At 40.8% G+C, this 25,481-nt stretch overlaps 1 protein-coding gene across 2 annotated transcripts in view; it reads left to right on the top strand.

Moving 5' to 3' along the window:
* RAPGEF6 (Rap guanine nucleotide exchange factor 6) overlaps positions 1 to 25,481 on the top strand; it is a 118,382-nt gene that overhangs the window by 47,883 nt on the left and 45,018 nt on the right. For both annotated transcript variants that reach the window (XM_080353038.1, XM_080353037.1), the window contains exon 7: positions 25,058 to 25,189. In XM_080353038.1, the coding sequence (XP_080209164.1) occupies positions 25,058 to 25,189 (132 nt within the window). The remainder of the gene's footprint in view (positions 1 to 25,057; positions 25,190 to 25,481) is intronic.

Below are 25,481 nucleotides of genomic sequence, written 5' to 3'. Positions count from 1 at the left end.
ATGATGCCTGTTCGTGCTTCAAATCTGGCTTGTTAGTATGATTGCATCTCTTTTTGGAGGTATGCACTCTGTGCATGGATTGTCTAATGTAGATAAGAATCCACACAGGAACTCAGGGTCACACAGCCGGAAATCATCACAACTCAGATAAATACTTCATCATTTCTAGTTCGTAGTCTAGTTCTCGACCCAATAGGTAATGCAACTGTATTTCTTAATTACAAAAGGAAAAAGTAATTGTGATCGTCTTTGTTCAACTATGTTCTGAACTTTTGTGTCCACTCAGCAGGTACTTAGGAAACTACAGCCAGACTCAAAACAGCTGATGTCTCTATGTTGATGCTTTTATGAAAAAATGTTTAATGGTAGTTCTGTTGCTTTATAGAAGTGAAATTGCTGGTTTGATCTTGGATCATTTAATCGGAAAGTAAATGGTTCAAGCATTTATATTCACTATTAAAAAATAAAGGAAGTTTTGCACTTATGTTTCTTGTAGAAGTCAAACCTAAATGAGGTTTAACAATTTGATAGAAACTTCTGCATTACTCTCAAACCTGTAAGCTCAAATCTTCTTTCGAGTGAGACGTCTCTAATTTATTACCTACGTACTTTTTTGACAGTTCTTTTCTATCTGTAATTTTTTGAATGAGGAATATTTGTACTTCTAAAAATAGTGCATGTGTATTTCTGTGGAGTTGTGACAACATTTTGACTTTTTTTCAACTGTTAGTTCATTGTTAAACAGAATAAAGAAATCAGTACCAAACTTTTAGTAGTAATCTTCTTTCTCAGAGATGCAAATTCACCTTTTTTTTTTCCTTTAAATCTTGTAAGAGGATGATGAGGTTTGAAAGATTTATTATCATATTAAGTTTTACGGACAGTATCTTAATACTTGCATCATGTAAAAAATTTCCTTAAGCCTTGCAGAAACATTTATCTTCAGAGAAGTCTGTCACTGCAGACTGCTTGAGTGGCAAGTTTCTTCTTCTTTGATCATTGCTTAATGTAATCCTGTCAGAGGTTGGAGTTAGCGTAGAGTATCTCACAATTTAGGAATTTAAGTCACATTTCAATATACCGGATCAAACCCATTAGGTTCTTTACTATCGCTAATCCTTTTAAATGCTATAAACCACTATGGGTCTTTTATAATCTATTTTTAACTACCAGGTAAATATGCTGAAATGGTACCTTTTATTGATCTAAAACAAAGACCGACTTGCAGCATGCCTCCAGCTGCCTTTTGCTAAGCGTGAACACAGCATCAGCTGTCATCTGTTTATTTGGAATATCAGTTAATTTAATGAGGCTGTGGCTGAGTGGCTCGAGTCACTTGTTCTTGAGCTGGAGGATGATTCACTTTTCAGCTCGTTGCCTTTTTTTAATGTGTGTTTTTGTCCACACTTCCTCTTTTTGACACTCTTAAACTACTTGACAGAACTTCAGCTTTGTTAACTAATAAATCAGAAGGAAATTTGGGTCTTTCTGAAATCCGTGAGTCTTGCTGTGTAGATACAGAGATTTGTGTCATTGGTAGCTCTCTGGAGGCGTCATGCGATGCAAAAAGATAATGGAAGTCCCTTCTTCCTGACACTGTTTTTATTTACAACATGGAGATTTTCTTTGTTCTAATTTCCATCTAATCCATCCATCCATCTAATTGCGCACGGTGCTGGATAACCCGCAGGTTGCACGTGCTGCGGAGCGACAGCGTCTTCAAGTCCCCCAGTCAGCTGGGCTGCCCGGGCAGGACAGCACCTGTAAAACCCCATGTGCATACTCGCTTCTTTGCATCTCTCTTGAACCTCTGCCGTTTTCAGTTGTTTTCTTACTTCTGCGACCAAAAAGAAGCTGCGTGTGCAGCACATTCACTTCCTGAGCAGACAGTCTGGGGCTGGTTGTGGCTGCACCCGAGCGGAGCCGGCTGTGGAGGAGACAGGGGAATGCACAAGCAAGGGGGGAATTGCCAAATCCACGTTCACTCATCTTATTTTACGTATTGATTTTTGTCTGCTCATTTTGTCAGCAGCGTTTCTGTCAAGGGCTGCTTGAAAGTCTGTTGCTGGTTATGGTGGTCATTAAGAAAACACCAAATCCTCAAAGTGTGCCATGCATTCAGATTCTTCCTAGGCATTTCCATGGACCACCGGTGCTTCCCAAACCAAGTCATGACTGTTTGCATTTACGCACAAAATAAGAAAATACTTACTGAAAATACTGCCCTTCTGTTAAAATCTATGTTTTTCAGATTAAAACTTTATTTTTAAAAAAATTTATCCATTTACCGCAATTTATCTATAATGAAAGTGGTTGTAATTATTCAAAACTTGTATTCAGGAGTTTCCCTGAAGGTTTTCCAGGCTTAACAAGCAGATTATATATAAACTGTGAATTACAGAAAACACCTCAATTTGGAGATGACATGTGCAACTGTTTAACAGCATTTAAGAGTGATGCACAAATGAAACTACATCAAACTGAAACTAGGGAGGGTTTATTTTAAGCGAGCACCTGTATGTACTCAAATGTGGCTGCGGGCAGTAATGCACAGCCCTTCTCGTTGCCTACGGGAGGGCCTGCAGCAATGGGCAACAGCACTGTGTTGGGATGCGGCATTGTTCTGCAGGACAGACAGATGGACAGACAGACAGGCATCCTCCCGTGCTGCCAGGCTGACAGCTCTGGTCCTGGAACGAGGTACCGAGCTGCTGTCAGGGGCTTTTGCGCCGTGAGGTTGCTGACAGGGCTGACTTACCCATCTTTCTTCAGGGCTTTTTATGTGTACCATAACCCTTTATACAACTGAAGAAGCAGCTAATTTTTGCCACATGGACTCATACATATCTGTCAGCTGCTTTAAAGGGGTTTTCTCTCCTTTTATTTACTTTTTTTTTTTTTTTGGTCTCTTTTTCCTGCCTGTGCTTACACCATAATTTTCTCTTGCTTCAAATACTTTCTTCTTTTTAAAAAATCTTTCTGTATCTTGAGTAACTTGAGCACTTAGTTGTTCAGCTGCTCCCTCCCCAGGTGCTGGTGAAAGCTGCAGTGACGATTGTCCCCGTGACCACAATGTCGTCCCTGCAGCAGGTTTCTGTGACCTTCCCTTGCTCAGCAGAGCAGCAGAACTGCACTTGTCCATGTGATAATTCAATAAAAACTTGTACAGATTTTTCCACTTGTTTCCTACTTGCAGTCCAAACCCATCGGTGTCTTTACAACATGAGCACTTTCACTAAGGAGCCTGGAACCGTTCGGAAATGGATCCTGAGCATAGTCCATCCTTCCCAGTGAAACCTTCCCACGCCATTAACTGGGATTGAACTGGAGAGTTGCTTAGACCTAAGCTGGTCCTGGCAGAGCTGTGGGAGAGATGGCACTGTTGTACCTGGGGTTGCTCCATGGCAGATTGTAGCAGAAGAACCTTTCAAAAATTCTAGATATTTTTCAGATTAACATGCACAAGAAGTAAAAGGCCAGGTCATTATTAAGGTGTTCTCCACATAATAACCAGTTATTTATTTCTTCCTACTTCTTTCACTGCATGGACAAATTTACACTGTGGTTAGAAATTAACTCAGTTCCTTGGAAAATGCCTGAGAAAATATTTTATGCAGCATGTTCAGAGAGTTGATTGCTGTTTTGATGGACCCTAAGGGGCTGGGTGGCAGTTCCAAAGTCATTAATTCTTTATAAGGAACCTCTTACGCAAACTAGATTGAGAATGATGTGTAAGGGTTGTGCCCACTGCTCATAATTGTATCACTGCACCTGAGAAAGACATTTCTGTCTTTTTGGGGACTTAAAAACCTTTTGCATATAAGTTGCAGCTCTTTGTCAGATCCTTCATTTTAACATTATTGTTTCAGTCTTTTGAAATGACATATTGAGTGGCTTCTTGTAGGAAACCCACAGGGTAGTAGCCAGCAAGCTGGTCGCCTGCGTGCAGGGAGATGGTAGCGTGTGTGGATTTGTTTTTCCTTTCCTGTCTTCCATCTGGGCTCTTTCTGTTCAATATGTCATATTGAAGAGTAGCAGCCTGGCTGTATTCTCACTTGTAGCCAGCTCAACCTTTTGCTTCAGTTTAGGTTTATCACTCCTTAGAGAGAAGTAGCCATGTGAAGGGTCATTTTGTATTTCAGCCTGAAAAAGTCTGAGTCGTTGGATTAAATGTCACATAACACTGAAGGACTTCTTTAAAGGACTGGGATGGTGGTGTCTTCAACTCTGTATTCAAGTTAAAATGGTTTTCTAATTTAGAATATGGAAATTTGCATCAACTCAGTCATGTTCTTCAGAAGCTTTCTGGAGCAAGTTAGGGACTGAGAATATCCTGAGCAATTTTCAGTTAAAATCACCATCAGAAAATGTCAGTGCATAACACAAGCATTTGGATGTCCTGTTTTCCTTGAAAAACTTGGCATGAAAACCACTATCTGTACAAGAGAATAGCTAGAAGAATATCTTTGGTTTTGGCATAGAACTGATTGCTATCTAATGACATTTAACAGCATTCGTAATTTTACACTAGATATGTGGAAACTTTCTTAATGGGGATATATTTGACAGACGAAATACTTGAAATAGGTGATTAAATGAAGTCTCTAGCTAAATGGGATGATCATTGCAGCTTAATTCCTTGTTGATACTTTGTTCTTGCCAGTCAGAGTTGTTTTCTGTCGCTGAGTATGAGAGTTTTTTGTTCTTACGTTATGAAGTTTTAGTTTGAGGAAATGTAGCCACAATGCTTGGATGGGCTTTATGATTTCAAATTTTGTTTCCTTTAGAGTTTGGTTAAGAGTTGTGGTTTGTCAGCTTGGAGCGTAGGTTCGGCATCTGGCCCATCCCTTGCTTTAGCTGTTCAGTTTCTCAGACTGGGTGAGAATAACTGGGCTTTTGCTACTGTTTTGCTCAGAGTGGAGGGAGGGACCCCAAATGATGCTGGGGTAAAATTTCCAAGAGCGTAGTCAGCTTCCCACTTTCAAAGGTAGCGAGGGCTGGATGACACCAGAAAATGAGAAAATTGGGAAAGCGTTCTGGTGTAACACTTGGTCTGGCGAGGGAAGCCCTGCAGAGCTGCTCGAGGTCTGTGCTGCGCTCCCCAGCATGGCAGGTTTGGGGATCCCTGCGTTGTGCTCTGGTCACCCTTGTAGTAAACCCCTCAGGAGCACTTTTACCAGTCCCTTACTCACCTTTTCCTCCCTTCTACTCGCTATTGCCCAAGCTCAGACTATGCTACGCCTGGCTGGTCCCAGCCTGGATCCAGGGTCGGCCAAGATTCCTGTGCGTGGACTGTGGCTGAGTCCGGGCAAGTCTGTTCATTTACACTTTGCTGTCTAAAAGTGGTGCCTCCAGACATGGGTCTATTCCTAAGAAAAAACTGTTCATGAGATGTCATACCTGAGGTGATACGTGTGTCACATACACTGTGCAAGCTGGGTGCCTTGGCTACTCTTAAATGGAAGTTGACTGTTCAAAATCACACTTGCTTAGAGAGAAATTTTGAAATTTGGTGGGAAGAGTCAGATCCCTCCCCCCTTCTTGCTTTCAGGCTTCCAGTTTGGTGTTAATCCTCAAGAAAAATGACAGAAGAAATATTGGAAGTGGCATTTTAATGATTTTTAACCTGATTGTGGAGTGTGTTATTCCCAAGGTCATTTAATCAGAGGCCTTTTTCTTGTGGGAGGTGTGCTGTTACCTTATGTTCTAAATGGTCTTAATCTGCTCATTTTAACTTGAGATACAGTTTTTATAAATGAGGGAAGAAAAAGCTGTATTTTGTATTGGGTTTAATATCAGGTTTTGGGGGATGAAAATGAATATATACATTGATGGGCTTTACAGCTTCCAAACCTGAAACTCCAACTGGCTTTCCAGGTAGGTGGCACCTGAGGAAATTACAGTCAGGCGTGTGTCAGGTTTGGGCTGTGATTTTGGTATGGAGACTCGATTAAGGTAATGTTTTAGTGAGTAAAATTCTGTATTCATAGAATTGCAGGATGTTTTAGGCTGTAAGGAACCTTCCAAGCTCATGCAGTGCCACCCCTGCCATGAGCAGGGACATCTTCACCAGCTCAGGTTGCTCAGAGCCCCGTCCAGCCTGGCCTGGGATGTCTCCAGGGATGGGGCATCCACCACCTCTTTGGGAAACCTTTGCTGGTGTCTCATCACCCTCACGGTGAAGATTTTCTTCCTTATAACTAATGTAAACCTACCCTCTTTCAGTATAAAGCCATTAGAGAGTTCGTTATTTCTGTATCTCTGGGTGGATTCAGTCCCACAAACTGACCCTTCTGGGGTTGGTGCCCACTTCTTCTCATCACCAGGGATTTTTGGGTTGTGTACTTTCCCAAACTTCTCCACCCCTTGCCCGAAATGAGATGTCAGGAAGGAAGGGAGGAGCCTGATATGAATCATCTCGGTTCAAACCATAGAAATGAACTTTTTGTTTGAGTCTGTAGTAGAGGGGACTGTCCCCTTCCCCCCGTTCTGGCCCTGACCCTATTTCCAATGCTGATCATGCTGCTGCCCGACGCTGCAGAGCGTCTGCACCAACAGTCAGATCTGCAGGAGAGCGCTGTAATTTATAAATATATTTAAGAAAGTATTATAAACCATATAAATCTGAATCCCTACAAATAGGAGGTGACCTTTCCGTGCTTAACACAACAGCTGAAGAAAGATGGTTGAGGTAGTGCGAAAGCAATGGAGAAATTGAATCCATGGTGCCTTTTTATTGTTCCTCTGTATTGCTGGTGCTATATTTAGAAGCTTACATCACTTCAGGGATGATGACAGTCTCTGCCCTCCCTCTCCCGCTCCCTCCTGCTCTCCCTCCCTCCTTCCCTTAGGATGGATCGTGTTTTCATACCACTTACGAGTCCTACAGATCTTTGGGTAGGATTTTTCTCCAGCCTGTTAGTAAGTGCTACCGTGGAAAGCCACAGACCTAAGCATGCATTTGCACCATGTAATGTCACCCTGAAGGGGAGCTGCCAGTCCTGATTTCCTTGCCTCTGCCTGCTAAAAGGGTCAGGAAAAGGGTGGAGAGTTGTATTTTTTTCCCCCCCCTTTATACAGGAATTCCTGAGAAGCCTTTATGAGGGGCTAACCCTTGCCATGAAAATACAATGATTCATATGAGATACTTAAGTTAAATGGGGGAGAAATTGGAGAAACATTCCACAGTGACACAGAATTGAGCGAGCTGTGCCAGCGTAGCAGGGGCTGCATCCAGCTCCCGCTGCAGCTGCCTCTGCTGCTGCACCCACGCTCCCCACCTCCCCCCAAAAAATTCAAAGTACTCAAATATATTGAAATCACCTCTTGATGCAAGGTGCCCTTAATACTAAAATATTTCTGCATTACGCCGTTGTGTTTGGCAATTCCCACTCACAAAACTGTATTAAAATGAATTATTGTAGCCTGAAACATCTTTGCCCGAGTGTGTGCAATGACAGATTGCTTTCCAAGCAGCTGCTCTCCTTCCCCAGCCCCCAGCCAGGGCTTGGAGGCTGGATGCTCTACCTTAGCTGCTCTATTCACGAGGGGGGAGTGCAAATTAAGGTACCTGCTCAGACCCAGGCCCCTCGGCTCGCTGGCACCTCGGCGTTTTCTTCTGCCTGTTCAGCCAGTGCCATGATGGCTTTGAGACCAGCGCCCGTTCCTCCCCTCTGGTGCTGCACAATGGGCTTTTCTTTCTCTGATTAATCAGGAAAAAGCGGTGCTGCTGGGGGCGGGGGGGGTTCCGCCGGCCGCGAGCGCGCTCTGCTTTTGCAGAACTTCAATTTGAAGTGTCCTTAAATGAGAGGAGACCCTAATCCTGCTAAACTCAACGTGCATTTAAATTATGAAAGGCCTTACTGTCCTTTTAAAAGCATCTCGTTTTTCAGTAACTTGTTAGACAATTAGAACATGCAGATTTATTTAACAGTCAGGGGGATTCAGACAGTGTTATGGGAGGATAAAGGGAATATGATGCATAGAAACGTATCGAGTGATATTTCAAACGTGGAAAGAAATTGGTGTTAAAAAACAAAGACCACCTTTAATTCAGAGGTTGTAGGCTGAAGGGCTTTTTTCCTTAAGATTCTCTAAAAACTTAGAATCTGGCTTGAAATAAGACCGGTGATGTATTTATTGTTTGTGACTCTACCCAATGCTGCAGTTCTTCATAAGTATTTTTCTCATGATCACTATGGAGCAGCTTTTGTATATTTTTGGGGGGGGGTTATTGTTGTTGTTTGGGATTTTTTGTTTGTTTGGGTTTTTTTGTTTCTTTGTTTATTCATCTCAGTTCCTTTAGTTTTGAGATTTGCCCTTTAAGTAGACAATTTGTAAAAACTTACAGCTTTGTGCAGCAGGGGGCTGGGGCTGCAGAAACGTGTGTGTTTAAGGAAAGACAAAAAAAATATAAAGGAGGAGAAAAAAGAAAAACAAACCAAACCCAACCCAACCCAGCAATGGGGGGGGGGATGCCCCAAAAGCCGGGCGGTGGAAGTAGGTCAGGTTTTCCCCGCTCGGGCTGGGGCGCAGGGCTGGTCGCAGCCCCCCGGGACCCCGCGGCCGCACTCATTGGCGGAGCGGCAGAGCGATGATGTCATCTGCACTTAAAGGCAAAACTAGAAGGAAATAGAATTTTATTCCCATTATTGAGCTGGTGTTTACAGGAGTTGTAAAATATGGCAGCTGCGCTGTAGACTGTAGTGGATGGGATTTAATGCAGAATGCAGTGGTTTAAAATGCGGCTGGGAGGTGAATGTCAATGTTGGTGCTGGCGGTGTGTGTGCAGACAGGGAGAGGTTTCCTTTAGCTGGGTGGATTTGCTTGTCTCCTTGATATAAATTGTGATGGTGGTAACTATAATACAGGTAACGCTGCATAGAAGTATTTGGGTGTTCGTTGCTGGTGAAGATTTATCATTGTGGCATTATATTAGATTTTTAAGGTGGTTTTGAATGCAATTTTGTGAGTTATTAGAAAAGATGCAGTGCAGTTGTATGGAAGGGGAGGCCGACATATGTAGGCTATTGTTCAGTATTGAGGAACAGTACTGGAAACAGCTATTTGTACAGCTGCTGTAGTGCATTTTAAAAATCTGAAGTAATTATGTAAAATTCTTTCAGCTTTTAAAAATGAAATGACTTTGAGTTTGCGAATTTTGCAAGTGCAGAAATGAAGTTCAGTTTTGCTTTTATGTTTTAATACAAACTAAACCAAATAGTATTCATGAAGCCTGGTTACATCTGTTATTATTTCCATTGTTTGATAGAAGTTAATTGAGACATCAATACCTTTTTATTTATTTATTTTTTTAAGGCAATTTTGGAAGGTGCTAGGGGAAGGTTTTTTCTTAGTTAAAGTGCAACTCCCATCACAAACCTGGGTTATATCCCGGGAAGAATTAAACTTCGGTATGACTGCTGGAAGGAGCCTATGGTTTGACATGGGGTGCGGGGTCCCCTTGGTGCAACTTGACTTCCAAAATGTAGGAGTCTTCTTCCACCTGCCCCTTGGCACGGTAGATGAAAAAGAACTTTGGGTTTGGCCTCAAACCACCTGGTTTAGTATTTAAGGATAGGCAAGCAAACAAAAAAGTGGATTTTTGGCCCTTGCTGCCACCAGGCCACTCATGGAAGCTCCTCTGCTGGATGGCCAGCAGGGCCTGGTTTGGATTTAGAGAATTACTTTTGAGTCTGATGCAAACTGGGCATAATGAGACACATGGCAATGAAAATCCTTTCCAAAGAGAGGAAAACGGAAACAGTGAGTGTCCCTTCTTGCAGATGAAATAAATGATCCAGAATACTAAATAATGGCTTTGATAGAAGCAGCACCCTCTGTCCCCCCCCATCTTTCTCCTCCAGACGTTCCACCCTTCTAAGCCATTTGCCTTCGAGGAACTGAAACCATCGTGGCGGCTCCAGCTCCAGGGTGGGGGATCTCATAGGTGCTTCCTCGGAGCAGCTCTCCAGCAGGCTGGGCTGCCATCCAGGATACTGAGCTGCTTGCAGATATCTCAGGTTTTACTTGCAAAAATAAGTTATGGAAGTGACTACTGCAGAATTAAGGCAATTTTGTTTAGAAACAGAATTAGTACTGATTTGGCGGGGGGGGGGGAGGGGGAACCCCACCCACCAAAACTTTAGCACGGTTTCAAAACCACTAAAATTATGAGAATTATAAACATCACCTTGCAATAAGAAATTTTCTGCCCATTCTAGACAGAAATCTCCTAATGAGTGTATAGGATGAGATAAAAATGTTGAGGCTTTTGTGTGACATACATACACAAAAGCAGAAATTATTTATTGTGCACTGGTTATGGGTGTATCGTCTGTGCATGCATGTGAATGCCTGCAGATATTTATTTTAGATATTTATAAATTTGAATGCAAAGATGAGAAATAATCCACCTAAATGCAGTTTAAAGTGTTAATAAATACAAGAGATTTTTAAAAAAATTATAAAAATATTCAGAGTGTATGCATTAAGAGATCATAAAATGAAATAAAATATAATGTGGAGCAGGGGTGTTTTGCTGAGCAGTTGTACCGATATGTGTGTTTATATTAGGTCAGTAAAGATGCTCTGTTGGCTGCATCTGCAGATACAGTAGCCAATTGATCTAATGCAGTTTCTAAAGGCTTTCTATCCAGGTGATGTCATCCTTTTAGCTCCCTTCCCCTCCCACTCTCTTTCCTCCTTATTAGATATTTCATCTTGCTGCGGAGCATCCAATCGATGGGAGCTTCTCCTGAGGGAGCTGCTGAGAAGCCAGCAAAGATAGTAGGAATTAGGACTCCAGCAGCCAGGCTTGCTGTAGCTATGGACGTACTGGTTCGTTGTGCATTACAGAAATGTTTTAATTGGAGAAGCTAGGCGTGGATTAACCGGGGTATCTGACTGATGCATTAGAATACTAAGCAACACTGCAGAGTTGTAAACTGCATTAAAAAAAAGGAAGGGGGGGGCAAAAGAAGAAAGATTTTGTATCGCAGAGGCTTTTAATACATTCCACAGTGCAAACCTGTTAGAGCATATATCCTGGAGCTACAATCTGGACACTAATTCAATTTTTGCAGTTATGATGGACAAGAGTATAAAGAAGAAACTTTAATATCCAGGATGTGGGATTCCTGAATCGCCTAAGATGCTGAAGAACCTCTGCAAAATTTCATCTATAATGTGAACGTGAAGTTTCTGAAAAGTGGAGCTGAAGATAAGCCACTTGTAAATGCATTTTAGTGAAGAGGAAAAAGGAATTGGAAGAATTGATATTTCACCTTTTAATGTATTGTTGCTTTAACCTGCAGTTCTAATCCATTTCAGAATTAATTCAATTTTAGCAGCACTTTTTGGGTACATGCCTCTTGCCTGGGGGAACGTATGGATATTTGTATTTTAAAAGCTAGGAAACATTTTGATTTGAATTTATGTGCTTGTTAAAACCGGAACATTTTTATAGGAATTGCTGCTGCTGCTGCTAACTCACTGCAATACTGAAAACTCCTCAGATCTAGTGGAAGCTGTAATCGAATTCAGTGTGAAATTCAAGCCTGAGAAGTTGCATACATGTACATTTGCTGCTTTGGTTTATAATTTCTAAAGAGAATCCAGAAGGGATTTTACTCCGTATTTATTTTTCTGTGGCATTTCTTTGAGAAAGGAAACTTTTTTCCCCCCAGCCTAAGAAATGGCTTTTCTGGTTCGATGTTATGCCAACTGCCTGCAACCGTGGGCCTCCAAAGTAAGTAAGATTTTTGTCTGTGTTGCATTTCTCTGACATGTATTGACAACCGTGGTGCTGTTTGAACGTTCAGTTCTCAAACCCCGAGTGCTGCTCGGATGAGATGCTGCACTCGGGGCTGTGCGTGGACTGTTCTGCTGGAATCATTTCTAAACGGGAAGGGGGGACCTTGAAATCTTGGAATTGTTTTCTATACGAATAGCTTACAAATTAACAGGAGGTATAAAAAATGGCATTTGCTTATGAAATGTATAAAGCTTGCTTTTTAGCCTATAAATGTGAAGCAAGTATTACTGAAGTGTGACATTCTTGTGACTGCTTGCATATTTTGCTAACTTGAAAATATTGGAATACAAACCCACTGTTCTAATTTTCAAGCTGTATGACGCTGTACTGGTTGTTTCCTTTGTGCAGCGTTGTGGAATTGGTTAATTATTTAGCTGAACTATGTAATTACAATTAGCTTTAAAGGACACAAATTATTTTGCGTGTCTGAAGATGCAGAAACTGGGGAGGGAAGGGTGTTTCTCTTAAAGGAGGTAATGACATCTAGAACATTCGAGCTAAACCTACCTATTGAGATAAAAGCCTTTAAAGAAATAAAAAAATACAGTGTTTGTCAGACTCTTACTATTCCATATGCTTGTTCAGAAAATTAGCTGAGTTGCTGATGTTTTATTAATACTACTGCCAAGGAGTTGTCACCCAAGACACAGGAATTGCCTTATAAACCTGAGGCTGGGCATATATTCATTATTATTTATTATTTATTACAAGTTTGTATTCATATTGCAGCTCATACATGCTAGAATAAAGATGGTGCAACTTTCTTGCATGTGAAAGCTGGCAGGGTTTGAAGGCAAAACCCTTCTGCTCTTGACATCACGAGATACGACATTGACTTTGGAGCAAGGAATTTACTCTTGACTTTGATCCCAAAAAGTTTAGAGTCTAAGTGATGTGATGGTGTGGAGCAGCAGAGCTGGGTGTATGGAGTCCCTGTGCAGAGTGGGTTTTTTTTTGTTGTTTTTACTGATAAAATATAAATGGAAGCTCATGGTGTATGGGGGCAAAAATACTGAGCTTTGGGGTCTCTGTATGGCGTTGTCAAAATCAGTGTGTAAATCGGTGGGTGTACGTGTGGCTGAATGTTGCCTGTTTCAGTGTGCTGAATCCACTCCATCACCAGGGAAAGCGGAGCTGCTGGTGCCCGTTGCCTTGAAGGGCTCAACCAGGTAATTGCGGCTCCTCACCTTAGAGATGCTGCTGGCGAACGTTGGCCTATTTGTATCATCATCCGTGTCTCCATCTCCATGTAGACCCCTTCACTTTCTTCCCTTCCTACTCTGTAGACATTACATATGAAAGGATCGGTTTACTTAAGCTCGGCTTACCTGCACCACTCTTATTGAAGAGGTCTGAATGTGTAATATTGCTTAAAAAATGGGAATGCTTAGTCACGTTAGTACTTGAGCTGAGATTGCTCTTCCTGTAGAGTTTGGGCCAAAGTGAGGAACCACAGAAAAGCAGCCCTGTGCTCGGATAAGGGTTTGGCAGTGGTAACATAACAGTAAAAAAACAATCATAAAGGTTTTTGACCCCCTGTATCAGCTCTTTGGATGACACCCAGTGGATTGCTGCCGTACCAGTCAAGCCATTTATTCAGTCATTTAGTATTCATAAATAAAATGGTATAAAGTGTTGGGGGGGGGAGAAGAGTTTTTCCTCTTTCCTTTTTTATTTTTGAAATGGCTAATACAGTCTGATTAACTAGTTTTGCAGTCCAATCCATAGGTAAAAGTTATTTATCTTTAAAAGCACCTCTAATCCCCTTCTACAAAACCCCACAAAGCCCCCCAAAACTCTTGCAGAGCCCCACAAACTTTTATACTGATATGTCCAGGATGTTCTGCAACTGTGAGGAGAAATGTGCATAGGACTAAACACACTGATGAGCTGAATTATATCCAAGTTTGTTCCATTTTGGTTTTAGCTGAGCTTTGTACCACAAATCTGTTTCTGTGACAGGTGTTTTATAATAATACATATTATAGCAAAATAACTGATGTCAGTGTTTGAAATATGCAAGCTTATAACTTTTAACTTGATAATGTATTTTATGATCCTATTTTGAAACTAGAACCATTTCTTGCCATAGAGCAGTGAACATCTAATTTTTCATTTACTTTCTCAGTGATTAAATTCAAAATTTCCTAGATTTGTATAGATATCTGTCCCAGAATTTTTTTTAATTAGTTGCTTTTAAACTAGTATAGGACAATAGTCTGAAAATGGGCTCTTGACTCAGTTGTAATTATAACTGTTCCAAATGTGCCAGCGTAATGATACATCTATTTAATCATAGCAAAATGAAGTAATGTTTCAGATGACTAATCAGAAAGGTACGCTTTTGTGAAGGTATGTAAAGGAGAATACTTGGGAAGGTTAACCTTTACTGAGCAGGTTAATTTGCCTGCGAGTGACCCACAGGAGAAGCAGCTTTAGGAGCTCCGTCACCACCTGGTAGAGATTTTCTGAGCCCCAGAATTGTCCACACCAGTTTGCGTTGCGCACACCAGTTTGCATTGCACACACCAGTTTGCATTACGTGCACCCCTCATCTCCTAGAAACTCCACTGCTTTTGGATTCTGAAAGTAAAAGAGATGAGCTAGACATCTGTAAAGTAACGGATGCAATCTCTTTTGCTGCATGAAGGGAGGACAAACTGAGGCAGAGACCTCTGAGGTTATGAATTTCTGCATTGCACTCGAAGATGAGCTGTACAAGCTTTTTGGCCCTTCTGTGCAGGCTCTTCTAGAACTCAGCATTATTTCTCAAGACTGCTGATATGTGGAAATGTGTCCAAGAGAAATCACCATCTCCTTTGCAGAAAGATGATGGTCGTTCCTCTGTCAGTTTTGTCTGGATGTACCAGGACAGAGGCAGAATCCCACATGAGAAGAAATGGTCTTTGCCTGTACACTTTGTGGAATGATACACTAATTAAAATAAAAGAAAAGAAAAAAGAAAAAGAAGAGATAAATAGATGCAGGTGTCTTTATGCAAACATGGTGAATGTGCTGAGCAGTGAGGAGCATGGAGAGCAGGGATCAAAGCAGCCCTGGCTGTCAAGCCGCTGCCGCTCCAGAGGAGGATGAAGGTTAGAGGACTTTGCATCGGTCTTGTGGAGATCTACCTCTGTTTGCAAGGACAAGAGGCATTCAGCTGATATTAAACTAAATTCCTCTGATACCAATGCAATATTTTAAGGCAAAAAAATGTAAATATTTCTAATGTATCTCAGCAAGATTCTGATAATCTTTGTAATTCTGGCCGTAACTTTCTCAGTGTCTGTTAAATTGCCTGTAATGCACTTTGTGGTATTAGACTCTTAAACATAGATGCGTTATGAAGTCACTGTGAAAGAAAGCTCTAAACTTAACGGTTTAGATGTATATGGTTCTCTTGTAATAGAAATTTTATGCACATCCTAACAATTTCCCAGGCCTAGAACGCATACACATTTGTGTAGCAGGAGGGTCTGATGGGGAAAATACAAAGTGGTTGGATAATGTATCTGTAGAGGATATTTTAAAAGGGATGCTTTTTGAGATAATGTGTTTTTTATAGAAAATAAGGGGTTTGAATTAACATCTAAGCTTCTAAAATGTTTGTTCCTGAAGGAAAACAGTTTCATTTAAGATCCCAGGTGCATGTTAAACTTGTCTTATGACCATAGACAGTAATTTATTTTCTCTGGGCTTCTGTGTTCTTCTTCTCTTTCTGCTGTTTAGGTAAAAATCTAATAATGCTGAGCATAATGACAAGATACATTTGCTTGGTACAAGTTCGTGTTTGGGTCAGAGCGGAAGACTCAGAGTCATTTTTCAGTCCCATTCCTATTTCTGCTGTTGTCTCACAGGGACACGTGATGCGAGTTTTAGTTATCCGTAACTAAAATCAGTGTAACACCATCTTCTGATTCCAGGGGGTATCACTTTGGTCTCCAGGATCTTGAGTTGAAACCTTCATGCAATTAGAGAGTATTTTCAGCTCATCAGAAGAAAACCAGAGCTTGGATAGTGTGTCCTTGATTCGATTCGATGTCATCCTTGTCTCTGCTAATGAACTTACGTGGAACATAGCCCTGGTAGTACAAATTTTAAATGTTTTCAGGATGACTAGCTGATCGTTTGCTTTCTTTTCTTGGTCTGTGTGCAGTAGGTGAATTCCTCCAGTCTGCTTCGTGACTGTTTTCTTCCCTTCTCTGAACTTCGGTTTGTGTGATTGAGCCCTCTTTTGAAGTTTTTGGAGTTTTCAGCCAGTTCCTCAGCATATTTATGGTCTCTCCTTTTCTACATTTATTGATCTTTTTCTCTCCTCCATCCCCTGCAACAGAAGGATTGCCTTGTTACCCCATCAGAGTTGGTTTGTAGGAGCACAGCCTCTTGGTTACTCAATATTCTGATCCCTGAGTGCTCGGACTGATGAATGCCAATTTTCTTTGCACTTAGTTAAAAGTTTAGCTCTGGCTTTTTAATGACAACTTGCAGGATACTTTCTGCAAAACTTTTAAAATGTACTTTTTGTTTGATAGTTTATCAAGATAAAAATGGTTTAATATGAGCTCTGTGGCCATTTACTCTATAAAGCTTGGATTTTCTTATACTCCTGTATATAGTATGTTGAGGTTAAATGCAAGTACACGTCGTACTACTTTTCAACAAAAAAAAGCCTTTTCCTGAAGTATTGTTTTTGTCGGAAATCAGCTCCTAATACACAAATAAACACCGATCTGTTCATTTATTTCCTTTGTTTGGTTTAAACCTGCTTTGTTACAGTTCTGCTTACAGCTACAGCCGAGTTCGGGACTGCCTTGTTTTGCTCCTCTCACTTCCACGAATGCATTTCTTTATGAATACAGAAAGAAAACGTAGCTGGAAGACTGGCACTCTTTTGTTTCTCTGCATATACAGGATCTGAGGGCCCCATAGCTCTGAGCTGAGAGGTGCTCACCCCGAGCTCCCTGTGTCCCCGCAGCCCAGTGGCACTTGCATGATGTCATTACAGTGATGTCAGCTTCTAGCAGCCTGAGGATGTGCAAAGAGGGGCCATTATCGCCACGGTAGAGTTGATAACTGACTCAGCTGAGGTGAAACTGGCTGCAGATGAGGAATTTTGGGTGCCCTGCGGTGCAGAGCTCCCCGCCGTCAGCTGCCGTGCTTTGGTGACCTGGGAACACAGCTCACAGCATCACCAGCCGCTAGCACGGCTTGGTTGCTGCTATAATTATTTAGACAAGGCTCTTTTTAGTCTTACATTATTTTTCAGTGGCAAGAACACTGAAATTTGAACTCTTGGTATTGAAAATAAGTCTTTTTGAACACTCCTGTTACATTTTCATAATAACTAAACACAGTTATTGACATTTTAAAGATGTTAAACTGTGAATGGACCAGAGAAGAGGTGATCTGTATTAGTTGGTGGTTGTAAAACGTGCAGCTTATGTTTACGTGTCAAATATTCCCAGTATTATGGAGCTCTCATCAATACTGGTACATTTTTTCACAGGTGAATTTTCACAGCTGAAGTCCCCATTTCTTCTCCAAAGCAGAGGTATTTGCATGTCAGACACTTAGTGTTATCATGAGTTAAGGCATAGCAGTAATCTATAATTTAAACATATGAAAACCAAATTAAAATTGCATTACATGTGTGGTTTAAGGCAACACCAGAATTTAGTTTGAAATTCTGTCCTCATGTCACCTTATTGTAACTAAGGAAACGTAACACTTGAGAGGATTTTATTTTTTACACGCTGTAGGAGCCATGAAGACCAAAAAGCTCTTGGCTGTCGGGGGCATAGAACAGCCCCTAGGGGGTTTTAATTCTTTTAGATGTTTTATGTTGTGCTTTTTTTTCCTTTTAAGCCTGGGGTTATTTTAGGAAGGCTACAAGGATAGTTTTGAGGGCAGTGTAAGGATGTCACGAATCGTATCAACTTGGTCCTTGTTTCTTTGAGATTCATGTCTGTAGTACCAATGATGCTGGAGTAAGTATGTACTGTGGACAGTGAATTGAAACAAATATTGAAATATATATTGTCAGCAAGCCCATCTTTTGTATATTTCAAAAAAGAAAATGATCTGAGGTTTGTTTAGTTGGATAGGCATCGTTTTTCTCTGCATGATGTTGAAGGTCATAGGATTTTATCTGTTGGCAATTTGATCCATCAGTTCGCTCTAAAAACAAAACAAAAAGCATCACTGATGCTTTTTAAAAATCTAAAGAAATCTTCTTTTGTGTCGCTGGTGGAACATCTGTGGTCTTTAAGGAGAAAATGGTTTTGTTTGCATTAAGTTGGCTGAGGACTGATGCCGACACAGGCGGTGCGACCGGGCTCAGCTGCCCCTTGCTGCGGGTCCTTAAGTGGCCTCTTTCTGAATCTCCGAGGAGCAACGTCCTCCTCTCCCGTTACCACAGCTCCACGTGTATTTTAAACATTCTTAAACTGGAGCAGAGTTGGAGCTCATCTGTAAGGTGAACGTAAACCAGAGTTAATGTACATAAATCCTTTGGAAGCAGGCTAATGAAAATGCTGCAAAATAACTTCAGAGAGCTCCAGTTGGTTTTGGTAGTTTCCAGTTGGTTTTGGTGAGATGGTTAAAGTAATTTACTGATGCCAAGAGAATATCTCTGCGAGGTTTTGTTTTTTTCCTTTTGTGTGTGTGTGTGGTTATTAATTTTTGTTTGTTTGTTTTAGGTGGAATGAATGGGGTAGGTGAGAGCAAAAAGTGGGATACAGAAAGGTTTGCTTGGTGAGAAACTGACTGCCATGTCAGTGGCAGTAAGAACCGCTGCATTGTTTTGATGGGAAAAATAGAACTAATTTAAGAAATTTGTTGTCTTGTGAAAATGAACAAACCGACAGTGGAACCGCAGGCACGTAGTGAGACCACCAAAACAACTGGCAAAAAAGATACCAGAATGCAGAGTTTGCTCAAGTTGGAGGCGAAGGAATTGGCATTGACTGTAAAGCCAGCAAGGGGTCCAGCAGAGAAATTACTGAGGTACCAGAGCTAAATCAAAATCCACAATAGTGCTGCTGTGCCCAGCAGAGCCACTTGGCTGCTTCTGGGCAGAGCTTTTCCTCTGCCGTGGTGGGGGTTTGGTTTGTAGGAAATCACAAACGTATTGGAGATGTATATGGGAGTGCAAAGGGAAGGGGAAAGCTCCCAACAGGGCCGCCAAAAAACAGGGAAACCCGAAGACTGGAAGCGCAAATGGGAATTACAAGGAAGACGTTTAGACAGAACTAATTCATTCTAATATTAACTCTATGAAAGGTGTTGAATCAAGGGCGTCAGAGATAATGGCGTATAAAGGGAATGGAAGGGTGTAGTGACAAAAAGTGGGAGCTGGTAGAGGGCTCAAAGGGCTGTGTCCCCTTCAGCTCTGTGATCAGGTGGTATTTTTAATTTGGCACTTTTGTTTAACTTTTCAAACTGAAGGCAAACACGCTTTTTGAACAGTCTAGACTTTCTGTGTCATCTGAGAAAGGGAAATTGAACCCTTAAGCCACTTGGGTGCGATGGAGGCTGAGCAGGAGCATTTGCAGAAGCTCAGAGGTCACCACATGTGATCACAGTTAATGATCCAAGGGTGTGTTAATGGGTTCCAGCTTAAAACAGTGAAAACCTCTTAATGGAAAACCTCAAGCAGTAAACAAAACAATAAATATATATGCCTTCAAATTGGGATTGTTAGGCTCTGAGAGCTGGTGGGGTTGGTGTGGCAGTGGGTGGTGGTTTTTAGCGTGACACAGCAGAGGCGTGGGTGCCCCGACCCTGCTCATCCTCGGGTGTTTCATGGCAATAAAACCCTGTGTTGGTGCTGAAGATTATTACTCTTGTTGGCAACATTTCAGGGAACTTCAGAAAAGCAAATAAGGTATAAGGTTACTGGCAATCTGTAAAACCAAGGACATAAAATTTTGCTTATGCAGCCTGTACAAAGACAGACTGTTCCCTTGGAGGCTGATGTTCCTGATGTGTCCAGACTAGGTCGATTGGTTGTAAACATCCATACAGGGGCCTCGGAAAACTGATGAAAAACTTTGCTATCAAGGAGTATCAAATAATGAGGCAAAACTTCCTTATTGCCCTTTCTTTATATTAATTTGAATTTTTAATGGACGCTATACATTGAGAGAATTATGCAGACCTTTAGTAACTTGGTTTCAGGTTTAATAAACATGCCACTTACTGCAGGTTGAAACACAATGGCGAAGCTTATTTAACATGTAGAAAAAGATAATTCATAGTTCTTGTGTCCATCCATCAAGACTATTTTGCAAATTCATGCTGTCTATGCCTTTTCAAAACGTATTTTTTGGATATCCAAACTGTACCAGGAAACACTGATATTTATTTGTAAAACTTGTGGTACACAGGCACAGATATGGCTTTTCCATAGGGGAAAGAGACTGGGAAATGCAAAAATAAGTCATGTAGGAAATACAGCATTACGAGCTGTGCTGAGACAGGTTCTTCTGATTACTTTCCCTGGGAAGAAGGGTAAGTACAAAGACAAAAGTCTCAGTTTAGCACTCCTATGACAAGCCTTCACTTACAACTTCTGTGATTGCCTTTATATTTATATAAGCCCTGCAATGACTTTTCTATAGCCTTAATTTTTAGCAAAACCTCCCACAGGAGCACTTAAAGGAAAGTTCTCCTTAGGCTAACAGCCATTTTTAGTGTGCTTCTTGAAAGAGTTAATTGGTAGTCATCTTGTCAAAGATCACGTCATCTGCTCTGTGGTACGGGGCATGTGCAATCTTAAAAATCTGTTATACCGAAATTGGCTTTTAATTTAATTCATGAGTATTCTGTGTGACTTCACTGCTGAGAGTAAATGGTGTTTACGTAAGAAGTAAATGTCCCTGCAGACGCACTCGACTGGGACCTGTAGAAATGGTCTGTTAGCTTGCGAAATGGACCATGTATTGGAATTTATACTTCAATTAATTTCAAAATTACAGACCTAATGCATGGAGAAAGTTGGCAAATTACTTCTTGTATAGCAAGTGTTGCCATAGGTATAGATAGAAATACTACTGCAAAGCTAAATTAAATACTAATTTAGAAAATTAGCATTAGTTGGGAAATCTCTGTTCAGACACGCATCTTCCAGTTGCATGGCAGTTTTTGTTGTCTTTCCTGCGTCTTTGGTTATCAGACACCTCAAACTGGATGTCTTAAAAATTAGATACTTTCAAATGAGATCAAGTGAGATGCAGTTCGGTCGACTGCACCGGATAGCTTGAAAATGATGTGTAAAAGGTCAGTGTAGTTGTAATTGTTGCGGAGTGTTCCGTGGCTATGGAGAAGTACTGCCTCACCGTACATTTGGCGTGGTCTTGGTGATGAAAGAGTAGTGAAGTAATAAAACTGAAGAATGTTACCTTCCTGTTATCCAAGAGGAAATGAACTGGACGTCATCTGGTTGGGTCACTTCTGATACTCATCAGATGCAGAAAAAGCTCAATAACCCGTGAGATTTTGGCAGTTGTGCCGCAGTGTCAGTTGTCAGTGTTGGTGCCAACGTGGTCGTTTTTGGAGAGGGACCCTAGATGGGATTATTTAGCACCCTGCCCCATCGCATCTTTTGTGTGACCAGACAGATTGACGCTACCATTAGGACGAGCTCCCAAATGATTTAGTTTTTCTTTCTTTTTTTTTCCTATTGCAATTTGCAATATCTCCTTAAAAATTGCCTTGTTGACTCCAATTTTTTTGGGTGTAATCACCGACAGTATTTGCCAGACTCTGTGGGAGGGCAGGGCTGTGGGTGGCTGTGCAGAGCATAACTTCTATTTTCTTAACTTCCTTTCATGTACCACTCTGAACCGCAGTACGGCATTTCAGCGGGGGTTTGGTGCTAAATACCTCTTTGTTGGGAAAGGTCAGTCACAAGGATGTGCTGGCACCGGCGTAGGGACTGGCTGTGCCAGCACATCAAATATGCTCATATTCGCATTCCAGATTATCCTTTCTTGTGAAAAAAAAATGAAATTGCGGTAGTCTAAGGTGGCAAGTGAGTAGTCTGTTTCTGTATTGAGTATTTATCAGAATTTCATAGACGTTTGGGGTTTTCCTATCTGTGGATGTTGGGGCGCACAACTAGTCAGAAGATAATGCAGGTATATACGTCTGCATCTGAAAGCATCTAACGAGGACATAGGTGAATGTCTGTATTTTGAACTTGTTTCCACAACACATAATTTTTCAAGATGTTGATGCAATTATAACAACAGTTTATAAGTTTCTCCCACAAAAAAAATCATAGTTGAATACAAAGTGAATGTTATTCACCAAGAGTTACAATGTCATATATAACACTTTCAGCAACTTCACCACATCCAGCAAGTCCTTCCTGTGTCCGCTGTCCTGTCCACGTATTGCTGCTTAGTGAGCTCTGAAAGAAAGAACAATCAGTTTGGGTAATAAAAATGACACACAGAAGACAGAAGCTGTGATTTATTTTGGGAGATGGAGTAGAGTGACAAGCAGCACTTTAAAGGTCACTTGTCTCAAATAAACCTTCTTTCTCTCTCAAATATAAAGAGATATTGCAGTATTTCCTTGCATCTAAGCTGCATTAAACGTCTTTTTACAAGAACATATTGCGGAGTCCAGCCGGAGCATCGTATATGCCCATGTGCTTCATAGGTGATTGAAATGAATGCGAGTGCTGGCAGGGGAATGAAGATCAGTTGTAAGTGATTAATGAGTTGATTAGAAATACTCCTTTGGGAAGTCTGGCGGTGTTTTGGAGTTGGTCTTCAATGTGTATTTGTGAAAATGGCATTCAAAGTACATACACAACTTATTTATTTTGAGAGATATGTCTTGCTCCAGCAGTACTTCTCAACCTAGGTATACAGAACAGCCTTCATCACAAGAATCTTAAAATTTAAACTAAATTAGGGAAGAAAAACTTTATGTGGCAGTTTGTGTGCGTGTCTCTCTGTCTTTGAGCCAGAATGGGCTTCAATAGCAGCAGTTTTTGGTAGACAGCAGATCCCTTCCAAGCCAAACTATTCTATGATTCTTGTTATCCTGGGAAATCTCACAGAATTGGTTCCACTTTTGGTCCTGCTTGTTGTCTTTCTGGAGCCATTCTGAAAGTCTGAAAATCATTATGAACCTGGATAGTGGGGAGATTTCCTTAGATTTCCTTGTATCTATATTACCACAGTCAGCATGGGACTTGCTCATGGATGGAGAGAAATCTGATTGGAACTGAACTCGGAGCTGGTGGCTGGAACCAGGAGGTTATAAAGACAGGGAGAGGCCGAGGAGGTTGCAGCAGAACTGCAGTCTTGTAGAGCTGGGAGTAATTAATCTGTGTGGGTTGATTTGTTCTGTAAGGCACTAAAACTTCCTGCGTTGGTTTTATATGTTTTTATTCTCGTCATTAAGAGGTCGCATCTCAGTGCACATTGGCTGGAGAGGCCGAGCGCACCTTTGTGCTGCGGGATCGAGTTTAGTCAGCTGAGTGGTTTGACCTTTTTGCTGTTCTCAAACCCCGAGAGTAGATGTTTTTTCAGCCTGCGAAAGCTTTTGGTGCCTAAACATAGTCTTCAAAGTGCTGGGTTTCCTTTGTATTTGGCTCAAGTTCACTGTTTTGTACCTATTGCTTGGATTTTTTTTGTATGGGAGTTTGTGAAAGTTAGCAGTCTCTCACTTCTCAGACGTTCTCCTTTTCCAAATACATGTAAAAGTAGATATTAATTTACAGGTTGGATATTTTATACTTTATTTTTGTAAGTAAAATAAATACAAAACTAGTATAATGTAAATATTAGGATAGTGGAAAATAGTTTTGCAGTCTTTCTGTTCCCAGAGTTACTTTGCAATTAATGATCTGTGCTGGTTTTTAGAGCCTGTAGGATGGTTGGATTTGAATAGCAATTGCCAATGAGAATATCATTGTGAATTACAGATGACACAACATCCCCCATGTTCCTCATAAAAGTTTTGATAATCAAAATTACGTTAAATGTGTCAGACGTGCTCTCAACTTTTGCTCTGGGGGCGGGGAAGATTTCGAGAGACCAACTGTGCCACTTACGGTTTTGGAAAACACGTGAACAAGTATTTGGTAAAGTGCTTCTCTTGTGCTCTTTAAAAAAAATGACATAAAAACATGATTCCAAGTGAAGATCTGGTTTCCATTTCTCATAAGTTTAGTCAGTATTTATAAGACCGACATTGGATCAACAACATTTGTACAAATCTATATTTGAATTTGTAGGATTGAATATCAAGTGGCTGACACAACTGGGTGGAATTTTGTTTGTTTTGCAGAAGAAACTTTTCATTTTGATCGTGGTACTTGATGCTGTCAGAGTAGTTTGGGCCTTTTTTTTTCATCAGAATATTTTTTAAAAGGAATAATGCATAATTTTATCATTTGTAAGTGGGATACATTTTATCGTAAAAACTGTGATTCTCTGATATGATGTTCTTACCATATAGTTGAGTGTAAATTTAAAAAATACCAGGTGTAAATGTGGCAGAAAATAGATGGGGAGCTAAATTACAGGACTGGCTATTTTATAGTATTCTGTGTGGCTTTGATCCTGCAAAATGCTACTAATTTTACTTTTTTCAATAGAAAAACATGTTTGTGGTCTTCAATCATGCACTAAAACCTATATGTCTACATATGTGTGTTCTTTTACAGATAGAATATTATGCACTCTTTGTACATTTTACATGTATGTACAATAGTACTTCTATAAATCTATCTGTGTACTACTTATTTTCCTAAAGAAAAATCATAGCATCATGGACCAAAACTTTTGTTTCCTTTGTTTCCTTTTTTTTTACATATATTGATGATTTCTGGAAGCTGTTCTTGAACTAAGGCATGAACTGAACTTATAAACAGGAATCCTGCTTCATATTGGGCTGCATCATAAACGAATGTTTAAGAGTGTGGGCTCTTTGGCCGACATGACTATTTCTCAATCCTGTCGGTGTATGTCAGTGACTCTAAAGAGGCTGGAGCTTTGTTTTATGGAAAGGTGCATTGTTTTTTGTCACTCATGAAAAATCTGAAGCACGACTGGGCAAGCTTAGTCTAAATAAGCTTTTTCTCAAAATGTACATCAAGTTACAAATGGGTATTCAAATGTTTAACAAAAGTTTTATGAATAACTTTGCCTTCCAGTCAGACTTACACATCTTTTTCCCTTTCTTTTTTCCCGCCTTTCCCCAAATCCACTTTATTTACAGCTTCCAGCTGATCTTACCAAGATGCATCTCACCGACAATCCTCATCCTCAGGTGACTCATGTCCCTTCAAGCCAGTCGGGATGCAGCATTGCCAGTGATTCGGGGAGCAGCAGCCTGTCTGATATTTATCAGGTAATATTGCTTTTGTTTCTTATTTTACCTTCCTTGGTGTTAAACGTTCCATAAACAAAACCAAGTGGCCCTTTAGCCAATATTGCCCCTCTTGATGCTTCTGCATATCTCCATGTTGTTCCTGTGACTTGCCACCACCACACAAAAGTGAAACAAACTTCTTTTAAAGCTCTTTTTTTGCTTTTCACATCTTTATTTACAAACGAGTGTGTTGTTGCTTTCAGTGTCACAGCTGATGATTTATGGGACGATTTTCTTTCTTGCTGAAATAGAACAAATTTCATGAAATTGT

The sequence above is a fragment of the Nesoenas mayeri genome, assembly GCF_963082525.1.
Source record: "Nesoenas mayeri genome assembly, chromosome: 14".
NCBI classification, from domain to species: Eukaryota; Metazoa; Chordata; class Aves; order Columbiformes; family Columbidae; genus Nesoenas; species Nesoenas mayeri.
The sequence above is the reverse complement of the archived record's forward strand: the minus strand, read 5'-3'. Positions and strand labels throughout refer to the sequence as shown.